Below are 18,581 nucleotides of genomic sequence, written 5' to 3'. Positions count from 1 at the left end.
CACAGCCTGTGGTCTAGTGGCTAGCATTTTTGCCTGTGGATCACGGGATCCTGGTTGGAGATTTTCTCTGCCCAGGTCTGGGCATTTGTGCTCTCATCATCATTTCATCACCACCACCTTCATCTTTTGTGACAGTGGCTAGATTGGACTATGTAAAAATAAGGACTTTGTACAGGCGCTGATGACCACTCAGTTGAGCGCTCCTTCCCAAACTGATCATCACCATCATCGTCATCACAGAGTTTGCCGGGTGGTATTATTTTGGCAGCTGCTTTGGAGATTTCTTCTTCCTTGTATTCTCTCCAGTGGAAGACTGTCCCTTTGTGGATTCCCAAAATTGCTACAGCTATTAAAGACTGGCCTCATGTGCTCCGTCACTACAAATGACATCCATCTCTTGACCACCTGGCCTGTAAACTGCTTCATGCCTGGGCCAGAAAAAGATTTGTTGGGAACAATACGCTGCTGCCAGAGGGCCACATACTTCCTCTTCACAGGTATGGACAAAAATCAGGCCCCGTTTTGGCCACTGTCCTCCTACAGGTGTCCTAGGAATTCCCCTGAAAGGTGTTATCCTCACCACCTAGACTCCATCTCTGTACATTTTGCTTGATATTTCGTCCAGGCCTTAGCATTGGTCCACTATCCACCTGTGTTCTGTCATCTCAAACACCACCTGGAACAATACCTTTTATCTTTCGTTCTCCGCACATGGAGCCTTACAGTACGCCGCTTAGCGAGTGGTATTAGGCCAGCGCCCTTGCTATCTGACCCGACATGGCTCCTTGACTGGACCAGTTCACAACCAACTGCTTCAACACTAATTGGTGAACGACCAGTGTCATACTTGCCTTTTTAACCATCTCTGGAGTGAGGCCAAATTCCCTTTAGAGTGGCAAGAAAGTGTTGTTAGCTTCGACCCAGGGTGGTTTTCACTGAGGCTGCTATATTGCAGATGGTTTAGTCCCACTGAAGTCTGCTATCTGAAGGCCTTTTGCCCGGTGTCAACACCTTGTTGCAGTCTTTTTCGATCTACCTATAGCACATGGTACCACATGGTGCACCACATCCTTGCCACCGTACGTGAACGGTGCCTCCGTGGCCCGTTATCCAGAACTTCTTTTCATGTCACAGTTTTCAGTTACAGGTTGGCGTCTCTCATAGCACATTTCATCTGCAGGAGAATGGGGTTCCACAAGATTCTCTCTCTCTCTCTCTCTCCTCTCTCTCTCTCTCTCTCTCTCTCTCTCTCTCTCTCTCTCTCTCTCTTTCTTCTCTCTCTTCTCTCTCTTTAGTGCTTTTCAATGGGCTCGTGGAGGCTGCAGGGCCTATGGTATCCCTGTCTTTTAATGCTTATGATTTTTGCATTTATTTTTGTTCATCTGTGATGAGCATTGCTAAATGCAATCTGTAGGGAACAGTACATTGAGCACAGTCATGGGCTCTCATTCATGGCTTCCATTTTTCTGCTGCCAATACCTGTATTGTGCATTTCTGTTTCCGCTATACGGTACAGCCCCATTTTTATCTGTGCCTTAATGGCAAATCCCTCAATTTTATGGACTTGCACCATTTTTTGGGATTGATCTTTGATGCCATGGTGACATGGCTCCCCAGTCTTTCTCAACTAAGGTGGACATGTTTGTTGCACTTCAATGCTCTTTGATGCCTCAGCAACACCAACTGGGGCGTGGACTGCTCTACCCTGGTACGCCCAGTCTTGTCTATGTTACGGGGCTCAGCATCTTCTGCAATGTTACAGATGCTGGATCTGACACACCATTGTAGGTATGACTGGCAACTGATGCCTTGCAGACTAGCTCCATGATCTACTTTCTAGCAGGGACAGGGGTTCCACCATTGCAGGTTCTGCATCAGTAACAGGTGATAATTTATGCTCTATATGCGCTGCTCCCTGGAGCATCCAAACTGTCGTCTCCTCTTTCCAGGTAAGGAGATTCACCTCCCGCATTGGTGGCCCAGGTTTGGGGTTAAGATTGCCAACTGGATTTGGTCCCTTTTTTTCTGAACTCCAGCTTACCCATCTATTACCTCCTCTCCCAGCCTGCTCACATACACTGTGGTGCATCCCTAATCCACAGTTCTGTCTTGACATATGACAAGGTCCGAAAGACTAATCGCATTCTGAGGCCCTGTGCTGCTAATTATTCTCCATTCTTAGTGTGTTTCGGGGTTCAAAAGTGGTCTATACTTATGGCTTGGTGGTTGGTGGCCACAGTGGATTCACTTACGTTCATATGGGATGTAGTGAACTACTCTCCTTGCTAAATGGTTGCAGTGTTTTCACTGTGGAGTTGGTAGCCATCTCTCATGCTCTTGAGTATATCCATTCCTGTACTGTGGTCCTTCCTCATCTGTAGTGGCTCTTTGAGTAGTTTACAAACTCTTGACCAGTGTTACCCTTACCGCTGTTTGATTCTGACTGTCTAGGATTCCCTTTTTGCTCTCGGAACAATGTGGACACTCAGTGGTCTGTGTCTAGACCCTGGGGTCATGTTGTAATCCCAGGGAATGGACTCGCTGACAGGCTGACCAAATTGGCTATTGGCAAGCCGATTCTTGAGATTGGTAGCCTGGAATCAGACCTTCGATCGGTATTATGCTGTCAATTTGTGAGGATTTGGAATATGAAATGGGTAATCTGACTTTGCTGAACAAACTGCTGGTGATAAAGGAGACCACGAATTTGTGGAGGTCCTCAATGCAGACCTCTTACAAGGACTCCATCATCCTTTGCCAGCTCCATATCATCCGTACTTGACTGACTCGTGATCATCTCCTCTGCCACGAGGATCTGCCCCACTTTCAACATGGTGCCCATTTGATAGTGGTCCACATTTTGTTGGACTGTCATAACCTAGCCGTCCTATGGCGGACTCTTAATTTTCCTGGCTCGCTACCCATGGTGTTAGGGGACAACACCTCAATGATTGACCTGGTTTTATGATTTATTCTTGAACAGGGTTTTACCATTCACTCTAAGGGCAGGGTAAATCAGCCTTGTCGGCCCATTGAAGGGTTGACAGGATGCCCTGTTGAATCCATGAATGGGCAGTGGCTGTCTGGACTTGGTGATCTGTCCCAGCCTTAGCCCTACCCATTCTTTTGCTCTTCTCTCCCCCCCTCTCACATGCAGTGTTTGACTTGGTGGTCTTCCTCTGTTTTCTGTGCTTCTCCCGCCCGGTCCATGTCACTAGTCTTTTCTGACACACACACACACACACACACACACACACACACACACACACACACACACACACCCTTTCTTCTTCCTTTTTTCTTTCTCGAATCTTTGTTGACCTTTTGTAGACATTGGGTTTTCTTTCCTTGGATTTCGCGTACTGGTTGTCTTTGGTGTGTAGTTTTGTTGACTTTCTTGTTCAAGATAGAAGGGACTGATTACCTTGTAGTTTGGTTCATTTAATCATTAAACCAACGAGTCAGACATTGTTATGATTGCAGGCTTGTAACGCAGTATCTTTTATTTTTGAGTGTTGTACAAATAAATTGTGTTGTTAACTACAGCAGTTAGGTTACAAGTCCTGTTTTATGCATGGATTTAAAACTGAATGAGGTATTGGGAAAAGCTTACTAGTTTAAAAGATGACTTGTTGAAAAATAAATAACCAAAATACTTTTCACAGGCTGTTATTCGATACATAAATAATTTGTTTTTGGAAGGCCTCTTTGTTAAAATACATGTTATCATCAGAACTAACTGTCATAATGAGTGTTATTCTTTTGTGTATTAGCCTTTTCTCTGTTTTCCATGTAGTATATTTATGAAATTTTATGTTTGTTTTTCTGTTTAAGAGATTTAATATCGCATTTTTGTATGTATAAATTCATTCATTCTGCAGCGCAGTAATTGCTCACTGAACAGCCAGCTAAGTAGCTCTTTAATGCGTCAGCATCCATTGGTGACTGACTTATCAGGAATGTAGCAAGTCGCATCTCTAGGATTGTCTGAATTTATAGTTAGCTTCTTCAGTTAGTCTTGATGGGATGGACAGGATGTGTGGTTGCTGTGTACAGGCACAGGAGGAGCTGGTTGCAGTTTGCGAACAGCTGAACGTGTTGTTGGCTATGGTCAGTCACCTTCAGGCTGCTGCCTTGGGATGTAGTAGTGGCGGAAAATCTGGTACGTTGCATGGGACACCTCAGATGTCACTTGTTTTGTCCACAGGCTGTGCTTCTGAGGCACCTCCTAGTGCACCCGAAGTGGACGGTAATGCAATCGTGTCACTCCAGGAGGGAGGGCCAATGTGAAGACTGGCCGCTTGGCCTTGCCCATTCACCATGTGAGTGGACAAGTGGTTGCTCCTTCAGCAGGGTCCGAGCAGAGCACACGGGATAGGGGTTTATTGGTTATTGGGAGCTCCAATGTTAGGTGCGTTATGGAACCCCTTACGCAGATAGTATTCAGGGCTGGAAAGGAAGCCAATGCGCACTTAGTGTGTCTGCTGGGGGGCTTCATCCAAGACATGGAGGCGGCCTTGGCTATTGAGCGTGCAGGGTGCAGTCATCTGCAAGTTGTGGCTCACATTGACACTGACGACACCTGGGTTCTGATACTATCCTCAGTTCGTAAAGGCGGCTCGCAGAGGTGGAGAAGACTGCTGACCTCACATGCGGGGTGCAAGCAGAGTGTGAAATGTGCAGCATCATTCCCAGAGTTGATAACAGTCCTTCGGTTTAGAGCCAAATGGAGGGTCTCAACCAACGACTTCGTCGACTCTGTGACGGTCTTGGCTGCAGATTTCTAGACTTGCATTATTGTGTGGGGATTTGTAGGACTCAGGGGTGCACTGTACAAAGGAAGTAGGTACTCAGATGTCAGAGTAATACTGGAGGCACATAAGGATTTTTTTAGGCTAGGCAGTAATTTTAGGTGTTCTGAGGAACACTCACCAGGACCTCGATTTCACACACTCCAGTAGGAAAGCTTGGACACTGATTCACGAAGACCCTTCCCACAACAAAGAAAACTCAACGGTCTCATGCAACTCAATCGCCAGTCACTTAGTGAAAGTTTCCAAGGTCCCAACAGATAAAGCAAATCTTCGGCAAGTAAAGACAGAGCTTACAGAAGTCAAGAAATCTCTGAAACATAACCCAGAATTCTCTTCTCCATTTACAATCACTGAACTGGAGACAGCCCTTAAGCATACAAAATGTAGAAAAGCTGCAGGTGCAGATGGGCTTTACCCTGAATTTTTGGTGCACAGTGGACCGGTAATGCGAAATTGTCTAGTTTGCCTTTTTAACAAAATTCTTCGCACAGCGACATTAAGCAAAAAATTTAAAAGAGCAAAAATTATCGGTATCAAAAAGCCAGGGAAAGAGGGAACAGCTGCAGAACACTTCTGCCCAATATCTCTACGTAGCTGTGCTTACAAGCTATTGGAAAGAATGATTCTAAACCGAATCCAAGATCAAATTAATGCTATGATACCACCTGAACAAGCTGGCTTCAGACCTTATAGAAGCTGCTGTGAACAAGTGCTCTCCTTGACTACTCACATAGAATATGGATACCAAAAGAAACTTAAAACTGGAGTAGTGTTCATTGTCCTGTCAGCAGCTTATGACACGGTGTGGCGCGAGGGCCTATTATTGAAATTTTTGAGAGCAATACCTTGCAAAACTCTAGGCAACCTCTTAAGTAACATGTTAAGCAGAAGGCGGTTTAAAGTACATCAAGGAGAAGAGAAAATCAGATGGCATGTACTCAATGACGGATTACTTCAGGGATCTGTTCTTGCTCCAGTGTTGTTCAACCTCTACACAGCTGACCAGCCGAAATTTCAATATGCAGATGACCTGGCAATTTCATATCATAGTGAAGACCTTTCTGAATGTGAAGAACACCTAATGAACAGCCTTACTAAACTTTTGAGACATGGTGACTGTGACCAAATGTTTCTAAAACCGAGGTAAGCCTGTTCCACCTATCTAATTGCCTTTCATCAGCAAAGATCAGTCCACAGTTCGGCCCTCTTGGCACAGTCAGATTCAACGAAAGCCCAAAATACCTGGGAGGCACTCTGGACAGAACTTAAACATGAATGTTAAATTAAGAAGGCTATGAAAGTGTTTCTGCTAGAAAGAGAAGATCAGCAGTTACTAACATCTCACTTAGACAGTGAATTAGCTTCACTTAGTTCCATTAGGACGGATGTAGAGGAATTCTGGGAAAAGTTTTAGCAGATCGTAAATCACAGTCTGGAGAGTTATGTGCCTAGTAGGTGGATAAAGGATGGTAAATACCCACCATGGTTTAATAATGAAATTTGGAAGGTGCTGCCCTCTAGGTTCAAAAGGGGATGCACAAATGACAAGAAGTGAAGGTTAGTAGAGATTTGTGGGTCTGCGAAAAGATCTATGCTCAAAGCATACAATAACTACGACTGTCACATCTTAGCAAAATATCTGGCAGAGAACTTAAGAAAAATATGTTTTAGTGGGTCCGGGGCTTCCATTCATCCCTTTGTGACCAGTCTGGTGAAAATTGCAAAACGAAAGCCAAAGTTTTACATTTCACATTGAAGAAATGATTTACACAGGGGTACCGTATAAGCATGCCATCATTTGACCATCGAACAGACTCCTGTATGGACGACATAGAAATAAGCATATGTGGCATAGAGAAACAACTGAAAGATTTTGAAAACAAATAAATCACCTGGTCCAGATGGAATGTGTTTGATTTTACAAAGAGTAGTCTATGGCATTGGCTCCTTACCTAGCTGACATTCATCGTGAGTCTCTCGCCCAGAAAAAAGTCCCAGGTGACTCCAGTATATAAGAAAGGTAAAAGAACAGACCCACAAAATTACAGACCAATATCCTTAACATTTGTTTGCTGCAGAATCCTTGAACATATTTTCAGTTCAGATATAATAAACTTTTTTGAGACTAATAAGCTTGTGTCCACGAATCAGCATGGTTTTAGACAGCATTGCTTGTGCGAAACTCAGCTTGCCATTTTCTCACATGATATACTGAGAACTAAGGATGAAGGGCAACAAAGGTACGAGTATACACAACAGATTCCCAGATATGTGAAGGGGTTGAAGAATTCATAAATAACAGAATCCAGTACATTGATCTCAACGCCAAGTGTTCATCAGAGACAGGGAAGTGTGACAGGATCATTGTTATTTTGTTTATACATAAATCATCTTGCGGACAGTGTGAGCAGCAATCCGTGGCTGTTTGCTGATGATGCTGTGCTGTACGGGAAGGGCAGAAGTTGAGTGACTGTAGGAGGGTAAAAGATTACTTACACAAAATGTCTAGTTGGTATGATGAATGGCAGCTAGCTCTAAATGTCGAAGAATGGAAGTTAATGCAGGTGAGTAGGAATAACAAACCTGTAATATTCAGATACAGTATTACTAGTGTCGTGCTTGACACTGTCAAGTCATTTAAACATATGGGTGTAACATTGCAAAGTGATATGAGTTGGAACAAGTGTGTGAGAACTGTGGCAGTGAATCAAATGTTTGAATTCGGTTTATTGGGAGAATTTTAGGAAAGTGTGATTCACTTGCAAAGGAGACCACATGTAGGACGCTGTTTTGAGCGACAGATTACTTTTAATATACAGCTCCGATCAAGTTGAGATTTGTAGCAGTTGATTTTGACATATGTTTGCACACTCTGAAAAATTTTTGGGTTTCTAGCTTTATTATTCAGCACCACTTGTTGTTGTTTTTTTTTTTTGTAAAAAACAATGTATTTAGTTAAACATATTCATCTGATCACTCTGAGATGTAACAGTTTAAACATTAATGTACTGAAGCATATGTTGACAAAGTTTGGTAAAGCTACTTTAATTTCATTCTTAAATTATTGCGCAGTACTCTGTATGCTATGCACGGGTGCTTCATGATGACGTGGCGCTAATAGTAATGAACTGGGGTAAGTCTCGGCTCACTCGCTTGCCTCTGTATCTCTCAAATGATACAGTGCTTGTTTTGCCACAGCTGTTGTGACCTATTCTTGAGTACTGCTCGAGTGTTTGGGATCCATACCACGTTGGATTGAAGAAATTCATTAAAGGAATTCAGAGGCAGGCTGCTAGGTATGTTACTATTAGGTTTGAACTACACGTAAGTGTTACGGAAATGCTGTGGGAACTCAAATGGGAATACCTGAAGGGAAGGTGATGTTCATTTTGCGAAACACTATTGAGAAAATTTAGAGAACAGGCATTTGAAGCTGACTGCTGAATGATACTTCTATTCCCAACGTACATAGCATGTAAGGACCACAAAGATAAGATACAAGAAATTAGGGCTCATATGGAGGCACACAGACAGTTGTTTTTCCCTTGCTCTATTTGTGAGTGGAACAGGAGGGGAAATAACAAGCTGTGGTTGAGGATACCCTCCACCACGCACCGTACAGTGGCTCGTGGAGTATCTGTGTAGAAGTAGATATGTTGTCCGTGAAAATTTACTCACTCAATATTGCTAATCACTTCCAAATTTTTCAATTTTTAATTTTATTACACTACTATGAAATTTCTTACTTTCCACTTTTACTCTCTCTCTAACAAAAATTTGTTTTTTCAGTGATTTCAGCAAGCTCAGACACCACAGTAAAGGTCTGGAATGCACACAAAGGATTTTGCATGTCCACCTTGCGCACTCATAAAGATTATGTGAAAGCTCTGGCGTATGCCAAGGACAGAGAGCAAGTTGCATCAGCTGGCCTAGATAGGGCTATTTTCTTATGGGATGTGAATACACTGACAGCCCTCACAGCAAGCAACAACACTGTTACAAGTAAGTTCATACAGACTAGGATAGCATTTACCCCTTCCTGGTGGTAGCGTGCGTGTGTGTGTGTGTGTGTGTGTGTGTGTGTGTGTGTGTGTGTGTGTAGCTCAGTACGAGACAAAGGAAGTATCTTCAGTCAGAAAGCAACATTGAAACAAGACTAAAGAAAAGGTGAATCTACAGTTACCCTCAGATAATTTCATATAAAGAACGGTATCAATGTTCTGCTGAACAGATTGTGCAACTTCAGTCTATTTTATTATGTTTCTCTCCTGCCTGTCACATACAGGCTATTAAAAGTGACCTAGGTATTATTTTTTCTACCTGATAATACTAATTAATCTTTCTAAATGTTTTACTCAACAAATTAAATAAAGTACTTGCAGCAATGTTTCCTGGTTAACACATTGGCATGCCATTCTATGTTGCCAAATGCTCAAAAATATTTGTGTGCCTGTGATAATTCGTAAATGTAAAATATCTTAAATGCCTGTTATCTGCTCACCAAGCGGTGGCAGAACACACATTTAAGATGGTTGTAATTGGCAAGCTTTCAGAGCTAGTGGTTCCTTCAGGCAGAAGAGTTGAAGGAGAAGGAAGAGGGTTGAAGGAAAAAGGACTGGAGAGGTCTAGGAAAAGGGATAAAATTCAGGAAAGTCACCCAGAACCATGGGTCAGAGGCTTACCGTACGGGATGAGAAGGAAAGACTGGCTGTTGGGGAATGCATCAAATGAGATTTGAAAACCTGAGAGCTTAAATGACATGTCCACCTGTAGCAATTGTGGATTTCAGTTGCTTATGAATGCTCTTTATGCATTTCCCCATTTGTGTCAACTGCGACAAGTACCTTTCTCCCTGTTCAACAAGGTGCACTATCTTCCAAAACGAAAGGAAGATCCAAGAATTCAAGACTTTTGTCTGACAGTCATAGCAAGAGGTCAGGCAGAAATATTATTGTTTGTGTCCTGTTTGTGTGATGATGACGTTTCCTATGTCTATGATGATGTCATCCATTGTAAAAGCAGTACATTCCCCCTTCATGCCTTCTGCATCAGCCCTCCGGGCCGCTTACCTATGCCATCTTCCCTGGTGGTTGGGGTGCCCCCTCCTACAGTTTCCCCCATACCCACTTTGGGAGTGTGCTCTCCCCACTGACTGGGAACATCGATCCTCAACCCACAGCCAGAGGAGCAACACCTTCCTCTGGTGTCTCTCACCTGGAATGGGTCCCTCATGTCACTTCCCTCCGAGGATTCTGCTGATCTGCAACAGAATACCATCCATTGGATGAAGGAGCCACAGATTGCTGGTCATAGGGATTCACATTCTTCCTCTGCCCTGGAATTAGGGCAGATAGGCCTTCACAAACATTGAAATCATCCAAAAAGAAGAGTGACAAAAAGACGACCTCCAAGATGGAGGTGGTTCTGATGGTTACCATGCCACCAGATCCCGCATATACCAACTGTGTACCAGAGGCGGAGTTTCTGGTGGCCACTGTGGTGCTGACTCCTTTCACACACAACCTACCTCAGAATTTGTGTGTATGCCTTATTCTCACAACCAGTGGCAGCAGATGAGCCTGGTGTATGACATGGCTACTTGCTTCCTTCACGTTCTCGCTGGATGCTGTTAAATGGAACTGTAGTGTTTTTTCCATCACCTGGTTGACCTGTGCTTTCTGCATTGTCTCCAGGAAACTTGTTTCCCAGCACTGCAAATCCCTATCATCTGCGGCTACTGGGGCTATTTTAAGACTCTAGCTGACTATGACAGAGCATCAGGTGGTATTTGCACCTTGACTTTGTCTACAGCGATTGTGCGTCATACGATATGACTTAGGAGACTGTGACTGTTCGTGTGAGGATGTCTCTGGATTTTATGTCTGCAATGTGTGCCTCCCTCCCGAAGGTGAAGGATTCAGAACATGGTATCTGCACTAATTTCTCAGTTCCTCCTACCCTTACTCATTTTGGGTGACTTCAGTGCTCACAACCCTTAATGGGTGGAACTACAAACACTGGCCACAGTAAAGCTATTGAAACTCTGCTCACAACACTCGTTCTTTGTCTCTTAAATACCGGTGCCCCATACATCGTGGCATATGAGTCAAATTCAGACCTTCACTTTTCCATTTGCCACACCGGTCTCCCCGCTTCCATCCTTTGAAGACTCAATGATGACATGTGTGACGCTGGTCACTTTCTGATTGTCATGTCTCTTCCTCAGCATCACTCACCTGGGCGTCCACCCAGATGGGACTCTCAACTGGGATGCTTTTGCCTCTGCCATTGTCCTTAGCATGCTGCCATGTGGACGTATCAATGTGGCTATCCAGAGCACAACCCCAGCCATTCTATGGAGCAACTCATTGCCTGTAAATGGTGCCATGCCCAGGTCCACCACCTAAAATGATAGAAATAACATTTCTGGAAATGGTATGCTACTATCATTGGACTGTGTACCATTTCTTCACTTGTTTAGGCAAATGTTCGATGCCACCACAGACATCAGCCCTCACAGATGTACATGGTGTCTCCTCACTGACCCAAATGCTGTTGCCGAACATTTTTCTCTGCATTATGCTTGAGCCTGTGCGTCTGAGAATTATTAACCAGCATTTTGTGCTGTCAAATAACAGGTGGAGCAAATTTGCTTACCTTTCACTACAAATCACTTGGAGCCATATAATGCTCTGTTCAGTGACTGTGATTCCTCAGTGCCCTATCCCTTTGCCCTGACAAGGCTCCAGGGCCAGACTGCTTCCACAGCCAAATGCTCAAACACCTATCAGTGGATTGCCAACATCGCTGGAGTAGGAGTGAGTTCCTATCTCAATGGTGAGAAAGTGTCATGATGCTACTGAAGCCAGGTAGATGCCCCCTTAGATGGACATCTATGGCCCAATTAGTCTCACTGATGTTCCCTGCAAGTTGCTCAAATGTATGATGAGCCGGTGGCTGTGTTGGTATCTTGAATCTTGGGGTCATTTGGCTCTGTCCCAGGACAGTTTTCATCATGGCTGTTCTAAGGGTGAGTATTTGGTCTGCCTGAAGTCTACTATCCAGTCAGCTTTTGCCCAGCGTCAACACCTTATTGCTGTTTGTCACTTTCTGGGACTAGTCTTTAATGCCTGGTTGATGTGGCTTCCCCATCTTCACCAACTTAAGCAGATATGCTGGTCAAACCTCAACACTCTTCACTGTCTCAGCAACACAAGCTGAGATGCAAACAGCTGTACTCTAATGTGCCTTTACAGAGCGCTGATCCGTCCTGTCTTGATTATGGGAGTCTGTCATGTGGCTTGCTATTGCCTTCATCATTGCAGATGCTGGACCCGGTATAGCATTGTGAAGTCCAACTTGCAAAAGGTGGCTTTTGGATTAGAACTGTGAACAGGCTACTTGTGGAGGCTGGGGACTCTCCAGTACAGATCAGGTGCCAACAACTGCTGCTGAGTGATACACACTTCCTGCTCCCCTGAGTATTTGAAATACTGTGCCCCTTTTTTTCCCCTGGTATGGAGATCCACCTCACACAACAGTGGCCACTGCTTGGCCATCACAGAGCCCCTACATATGCAGCATCTTTTTCCTTGCGTGCTGCATCTTTATCTTCTTTCTATTCTTTTTCCCCTGTCTTGGGGAACATGTCTGGGGTGTTATTGGGAGTGTTCCATATTGTCTGTCGCTGACATAAGAACAATCTTACCACTGTTTTTTATTCCCTCTTCCTTCTCCTCTCGTTCATCCGCTTTGGCATTTGAGGTTCCTCTTTTTCTTCTTCCCCCCTGTGCATTCCTGAAGGCTAGACCATGTGTCTGATATGTAACAGGTGACTGGGTAACACTCAATTCCCAGCCCTGGGTCAACAGGTAGCGTTCCCATGTACCCCCTGGTACAGGCCAGGCCCAGAGAGGGATGATTGCCTGAGCTGCAACCTCCCAAATTGCTGATTTGTCCCTCTTGTCAGGTGTTCGGAAGGTGTGACATGAGGTGTGAACAATCACCTAAGGTGGGTGCGCCCCCAGTTGGAAGGAGAGCACCATCAGAGATGCTGGCAATCGTGGGGGATTTTCTCGCAATAAGCCAATCATCTTCACAATCAACGTAGCAGTGTCTTCAGCCATGTCTTGATTGTATTTACTCCTCCACTGATAAAACTGTCTTTTTTTTTTTTAATTTCTTGTTGCGCAAATGGTTTCTCCCACCATCTTTACATCTTGGGCCTGTTGCTCTTCTATTCATTGAAACTACGAAATTCCTGGGACTCATGCTCAATAGGAAACGCTCTTGGTCCCCCCATGTGACTTACCTGCACCCCTTTGTATACGGTCCCTCAATGTCCTACGTGTCTTCAATGGTACTTCCTGGGGTGCCTATCGAACCACCCTCCTCCGTTTTTTACCGGTCTCTTGTCCGTTCAAAACTTAACTATGGGTGCTTTGTTTATGCGTCATACACATCCATCCCTCTTACACCGTCTCAACACTATCCACCATTTTGGCATCCGTTTGCCCACTGGCGCCTTTTACACTAGCCTGGTGGACAGTTTGTATACTGAAGCTGCTGAACTACCAGGGTCCTAGTGCCGTGACTTTCTCCTCACCAGGTATGCATGCCGTTTGTCTTCCATGTGTGGCCACCCATCCTATGCCTCCTCCTTCGATGATTCCTTTGGTCACCAGGATAGAGCGGGTCCCTCTTATCTGTTAGCTCCTGGAATCGAGTCCGCTTTCAGCGGTTGCTTCAGCAGCTTAACTTCACACTACCTGCAACTTTTCCGGTGGGTTTGAACGCTTCACCACCTTGGTTTAGCGAAGTGGCCCTTTTGTTAACCTCGGCCTTCATTCACTTCCCAAGGACACTACTTCAGCCTTGCTCTATCACCTTCAGTTTCACAGCCTTCGCATGAAATTTCACGATAGTACCTTTGTGTGCACTGATGGCTCTTGGACTGACCGTGGTGTCGTGTGTGCCTTCGTCATTGGCGCTGATGCTTTTTGGTATCGGCTTCCAGAACACTGTTCGGTATTTACAGCAGAGCACTTCGCCCTGTATTGGGTATGAAGTACACCCAGCAACACAGACTTTTTAATTGTGTCCTCTGCTTAGACTTTCTCAGCGCCCTTCAAAGTCTATGTGTGCTGTACACCGCCCATCCCTTAGTGCAACTGGTTCAGGAAAACCGTCACTTGCTCACTCTTGATGGAGCCACTGTGTTGTTCTTATGAGTTCCTGGTCATGTTGGCCTGACAGGAAACGAGGCTGCTGACGCTGCTGCCAAGGCTGCAGTCCTCATGCCTCTGCCCACTAGTTCTTATATTACCTCCAAAGATCTCTGTGTTGCCATCCGTCAGGTGGTGGTGTTCCTCTGGCATCGCCATTGGCCTTCCCTTCAAGGGAATAAGCTCAGGATTATTAAGCCTCTTCCAGCGGCTTGGATGACAGCGTCTCGGCCCTCCTACCAGAATGAAGTTATTATAATATGGTTGTGTATTGGGCACTGCCTTTTTAGCTATCATTATTTGGTAAATGCCCCCCAGGTTACTCCTCTCTGTTTTTGTGTTCTGTAATTTTGACATGGGCGCATATGACCCCAGTGTTTTTGCACCCTAAAACAAAATAAAACTACAGTGGCCCAGGACTGAAGGCACAATCACAGTTCACCTACAACGTCTCTGCTCTAAACTCCAACACCCTCACAGTTGCCTCTTATCAGGGTGCAATCTGCCTGTGCCCCCATGGTGTGTCCTCCCTTCTCAGGTCTGTCTCAACCCACCCTTTGGACCAAAAGACTCTGTTGACTCCATGTTTTTTTTTCCACCTGTTCCTTGCTATCCTTGATTCATTTCATACACTGATGGCTCTGTGGTAAACGGACGAATTGATTTTGCCTTCACACACGCAAGGTGCTGTGAACTATGCTCCCTGCTGAACAGGTGCAGTGTATTCACAACTGAATTGGTAGCCAATTATTCTGCTTTCAGTTGTGTTTGTTATTGCACTGATCAGATTTTCTTAATCGGTAATGACTGCTGAAGTAGTCTTCAGGCTATCGACCAATGCTACCCTTGAGACCCATTCATTGTGACAGTCCAGGATCTCCTTTCTGATCTCCATCAAGCTGGATGTTGGGTCAGGGAATGAACATGCTGACCAATTGGGGAAGTTTGCTACCAGGCTGCTGTCTTTCGAGATGGAGATAACAAAACTGGACCTTCAGTCAACTTTATGCCATCAGGTGTTGGAGGCTTGAAACATGGTTCGGTGTGCTTGGTTTTTCCGAACAAATTGTGAGCAGTAGAGAGGACGGCAAATCGTGTCAGATTTCCCCTCTTCCTTCTTGCAGGGAATCTACCGTTCTGTAAGCTTCACATTGGCCCATGGTGACATACCACGATTTGAGGAGCCATCCCACTGTGATGTGATGACATCTGATGTTGGCCCTAATTTGCCACCTTACAGTAAAACCTTAAACTTGTTGATTCTTTGCCTTTGGTGGTAGCAGATGACACCAAAGTCGCTAATCAGGTTTTATGTTTTACCCAAGAAGGTGGTTTCTACCCATCTTTCTGAGGGTGGGCTGTTTGGCTTTGTAAGCCTCCTGCTCCGAACCAGGGTCCATGGCTGCCCTTGGTTGGTAGTCCAGCATGGCTCCTGCCCTTCCCACCTCTTTAATTCTTTTTATTCTTTTACACATGTCATTGTGTACTGTTTCATTGCCATCAGTCTCTTTCCTGAGATTTTATCAACTTGTCCAAGTTGCTAGTTTTCCTGTGGTAATGGAGGGTGTAGAAACACTGCTCAGATGCAGAGTGTGTGCCTTTCATCACATAACACGTCCTGGGGCCTCCAGCTGCATCCTGGGCAGAGCTCTTTGCCCATCTTCACCCTTTTACCCCTCTCCCCCTTCTACTTGTGCCAGTCTCTTGGTTTTATTGATTCTTGGTTACAGTAGAGTTCATCAGGTTTTGTCTTCTGAACCCTTCCTCTCTGAGGGCTCTTCCCAACTTGATGCATATAGGAAGGAGGGATTGACGACCTCATAGTTTGGTCCCTTTAACCCCATCAATCTAGTCCATGACCAACACATTATGAAGCTCCATGTTGTGTCCCAGTGTGGCATGGGCAGTCATTGTGTTAGTTTACAATTGTAATTTAATCCCTGACAACACACTCATAAAATACTAATAAGTGTAAGGTATCATGATTTATTCTTTCTCCTTATGATTTCTATCCATCTCCATATTGTCATTAAAGAAATTCCTCTTCAGCATATCTAAGTAATAGGTAGTATCATTTTCCTCATGGGGGGCCACCACAGCCACATGTTTATCAAAGGACATGTTGAAGTATTCTACCTAGACTGTTTTTTCATTAGTACTCAGTTTATTACACGTGGCACTGTTGTCCAATTGTGGCCTTACAGGCAATCTTCAAACTCAATATACAAAGAAACGGATCAAGGTATAAGTTTGGCTTAATGACATGCAAAAATAATATTTTACAGTTGACTAAAATTGTACTTAGAGGTGACGATGTGTTGTACAAGTATCCTGTTAATGAATGGTGATATAGCTGATCTGAAAGTGAGCACATAATGTGCAAGCATCAGAATTAAAACCATAAACCTTACTGTGTGCAGTAATAGTCATCTTTATAACTAATGTCACAATATATGACACTGTATGTGCTCTGTCATTGTCAAATACCAGCTGTCACTTCTGTCCACTCTGGAAACAGTTAAGCAATGATACAGGATTTGAAAGAGTGTATCCATAGATCTATCCAGGAGTCAGAGATGTGATGTACTGTATGTTATTGTAAACATATATTAAAAGGTCAAAACCAAATCTAGAATGAACACTGTGCCATGGCATCAAATACACCCCCAGAGTGCTGTGAAATCCAGAAAAGATTGGCAGGAAGTTTGTGTTAAATTTTGGACATAAAAAACTTAGAAATATATTATGCCAGACAGTACATCATTAGAAATATAACCCGTGAACATAAATACATATATGTTAATTTATTAAAAACCCTGTGATGAACTTGCTATGTTTTTTAATTGATGTCTTACTGCCTCCTTTTTAGTCATCTGTAGCACTTTATGTAAGACTTCATCAGACAGTGACAAGAGAATAGGCATAATTTTATTATATGTTATTTATTATACCATTCTGTGAGCGTTACATCCACTTACTCACTTTTGCTATACCAGACAACCTTTCGTCACATTTTGAAAATTGACAAACTCATATATTAGGCAGTTATATTTATAGAATAAAATATTCACTCTACAGCGGAGTGTGTGCTTATATGAAACTTCCTGGCAGATTAAAACTGTGTGCAGGACCGAGACTCGAACTCTGGGCCTTTGCCTTTCGCGGGCAAGTGGTAGAGCACTTGCCCGCGAAAGGTAAAGGTCCCGAGTTCGAGTCTCGGTCTGGCACACAGTTTTAACCTGCCAGGAAGTTTCAGTTATATTTATTTTTCTTGATGCCACACTTGCCATATTTTTGTTGCTAGTAGCACCTTCTAAGAAAGACTGCATTAGGTCTGTCAAAACCATATATTGCAATAACAGTTCAGAGTCTGAGTGTTAGCTGTCCTCAGTCATGAAGTGTCACCTTCTAGCTGACGCAAATGACATTTGTCACATATATTTGTAGTTTTTCAGAGGCCTGTGTATGTGGTATTTAGTGCCTGTAACACTGTATGTTATAAATTGTCTGATGTCAGTAGTTAAATAAAATATAGTTATATTTCTAATTTTTATTCTTTTATGTAATAACACCTCTAGTATGTTACCTCTTGTTTCGCACTATGATTGAGTAGCCTCCTAGCCCCTCCCCCCTCTTTCATTTTTTGCCACTGGCAGAACAGTTAATATTAGACTACCTCAGGCCCTCTAGGACTCAGCATCGATTTGCGGGGTATGGGCTTGGTGACCCCAGGGTTCCTGAGCTGGGTAGCAGTAAGCCCCACAAATCCTCTGTCACTGTAAGCTCTGGGCATGCTTCAGCAACCACCGCACTTTGTCGTGGCTTAACCGCCCGGATCGTGAGGACAGAATAAACTTCTATAAAAAACTCCTCAATCTCAACGTGTGCTGCGCACTGATGGGATATATGGCTGTTGAGGTGGAGCAGTCATTAGCGGGCAACCTCAGGGAACCTGCCGCACCTCAGTTGTATAAGGCTTACTTAGGCACTCATGGGTCTGTCTGAGTGGACCCTTATTTCCCTAGCTGCTCGTGGGACTGTGATGGAACCCTTGAAATCATCTTCTTCTCCTCCCAGCAGGAAGGGTGTACCGCCTGGGAGTATTCACACCCATTCATCCAAAAGATTGAGGGAGGCTACACCTGATAATAATAATACTTCGGACTGCAGTAACAGGGATCATGGAGTCATGAATAACAATGTGTTCCTAGTGATAAAAAGAAAGGAGGGAGCATTTGAAAAAGTGTCCCCCTTTTATATCCAGAAGGGTCTGGAAGGTGTTGATGAAACAGTAAAACCTGTAAAATGATTGCATAATGGCTCATTGTTGGTCGAAATTAACAGGTCAAAGCAGGTACACCTTCTTAAGAAATCGCAGAAACTGGGTGGCTATCTTACCATTGTTAAGATGCACACCTCTCTCAATTCCAGTAAGGACATTGCCACATGCCGAGATATCAAACATGGACGTAGCAGAACTGAAGCAAGAATGGGCATCCCATGGAATAGTCAACGTGGAGCAACGAGCATGCAGTAATAATAG

General features: G+C 44.1%; 1 protein-coding gene across 1 annotated transcript in view; it reads left to right on the top strand.

The window, feature by feature from the left end:
• The window catches only part of LOC124804770 (WD repeat-containing protein 48-like), a 162,473-nt gene that overhangs the window by 38,697 nt on the left and 105,195 nt on the right, over window positions 1-18,581 (top strand). The window contains exon 3 of the mRNA XM_047265088.1: window positions 8,604-8,816. Within this exon, the coding sequence (XP_047121044.1) occupies window positions 8,604-8,816 (213 nt within the window). The remainder of the gene's footprint in view (window positions 1-8,603; window positions 8,817-18,581) is intronic.

This window comes from Schistocerca piceifrons, chromosome 7 (assembly GCF_021461385.2).
Source record: "Schistocerca piceifrons isolate TAMUIC-IGC-003096 chromosome 7, iqSchPice1.1, whole genome shotgun sequence".
Taxonomy (NCBI): domain Eukaryota; kingdom Metazoa; phylum Arthropoda; class Insecta; order Orthoptera; family Acrididae; genus Schistocerca; species Schistocerca piceifrons.
This window is presented reverse-complemented; position numbering and strand designations above follow the sequence as displayed.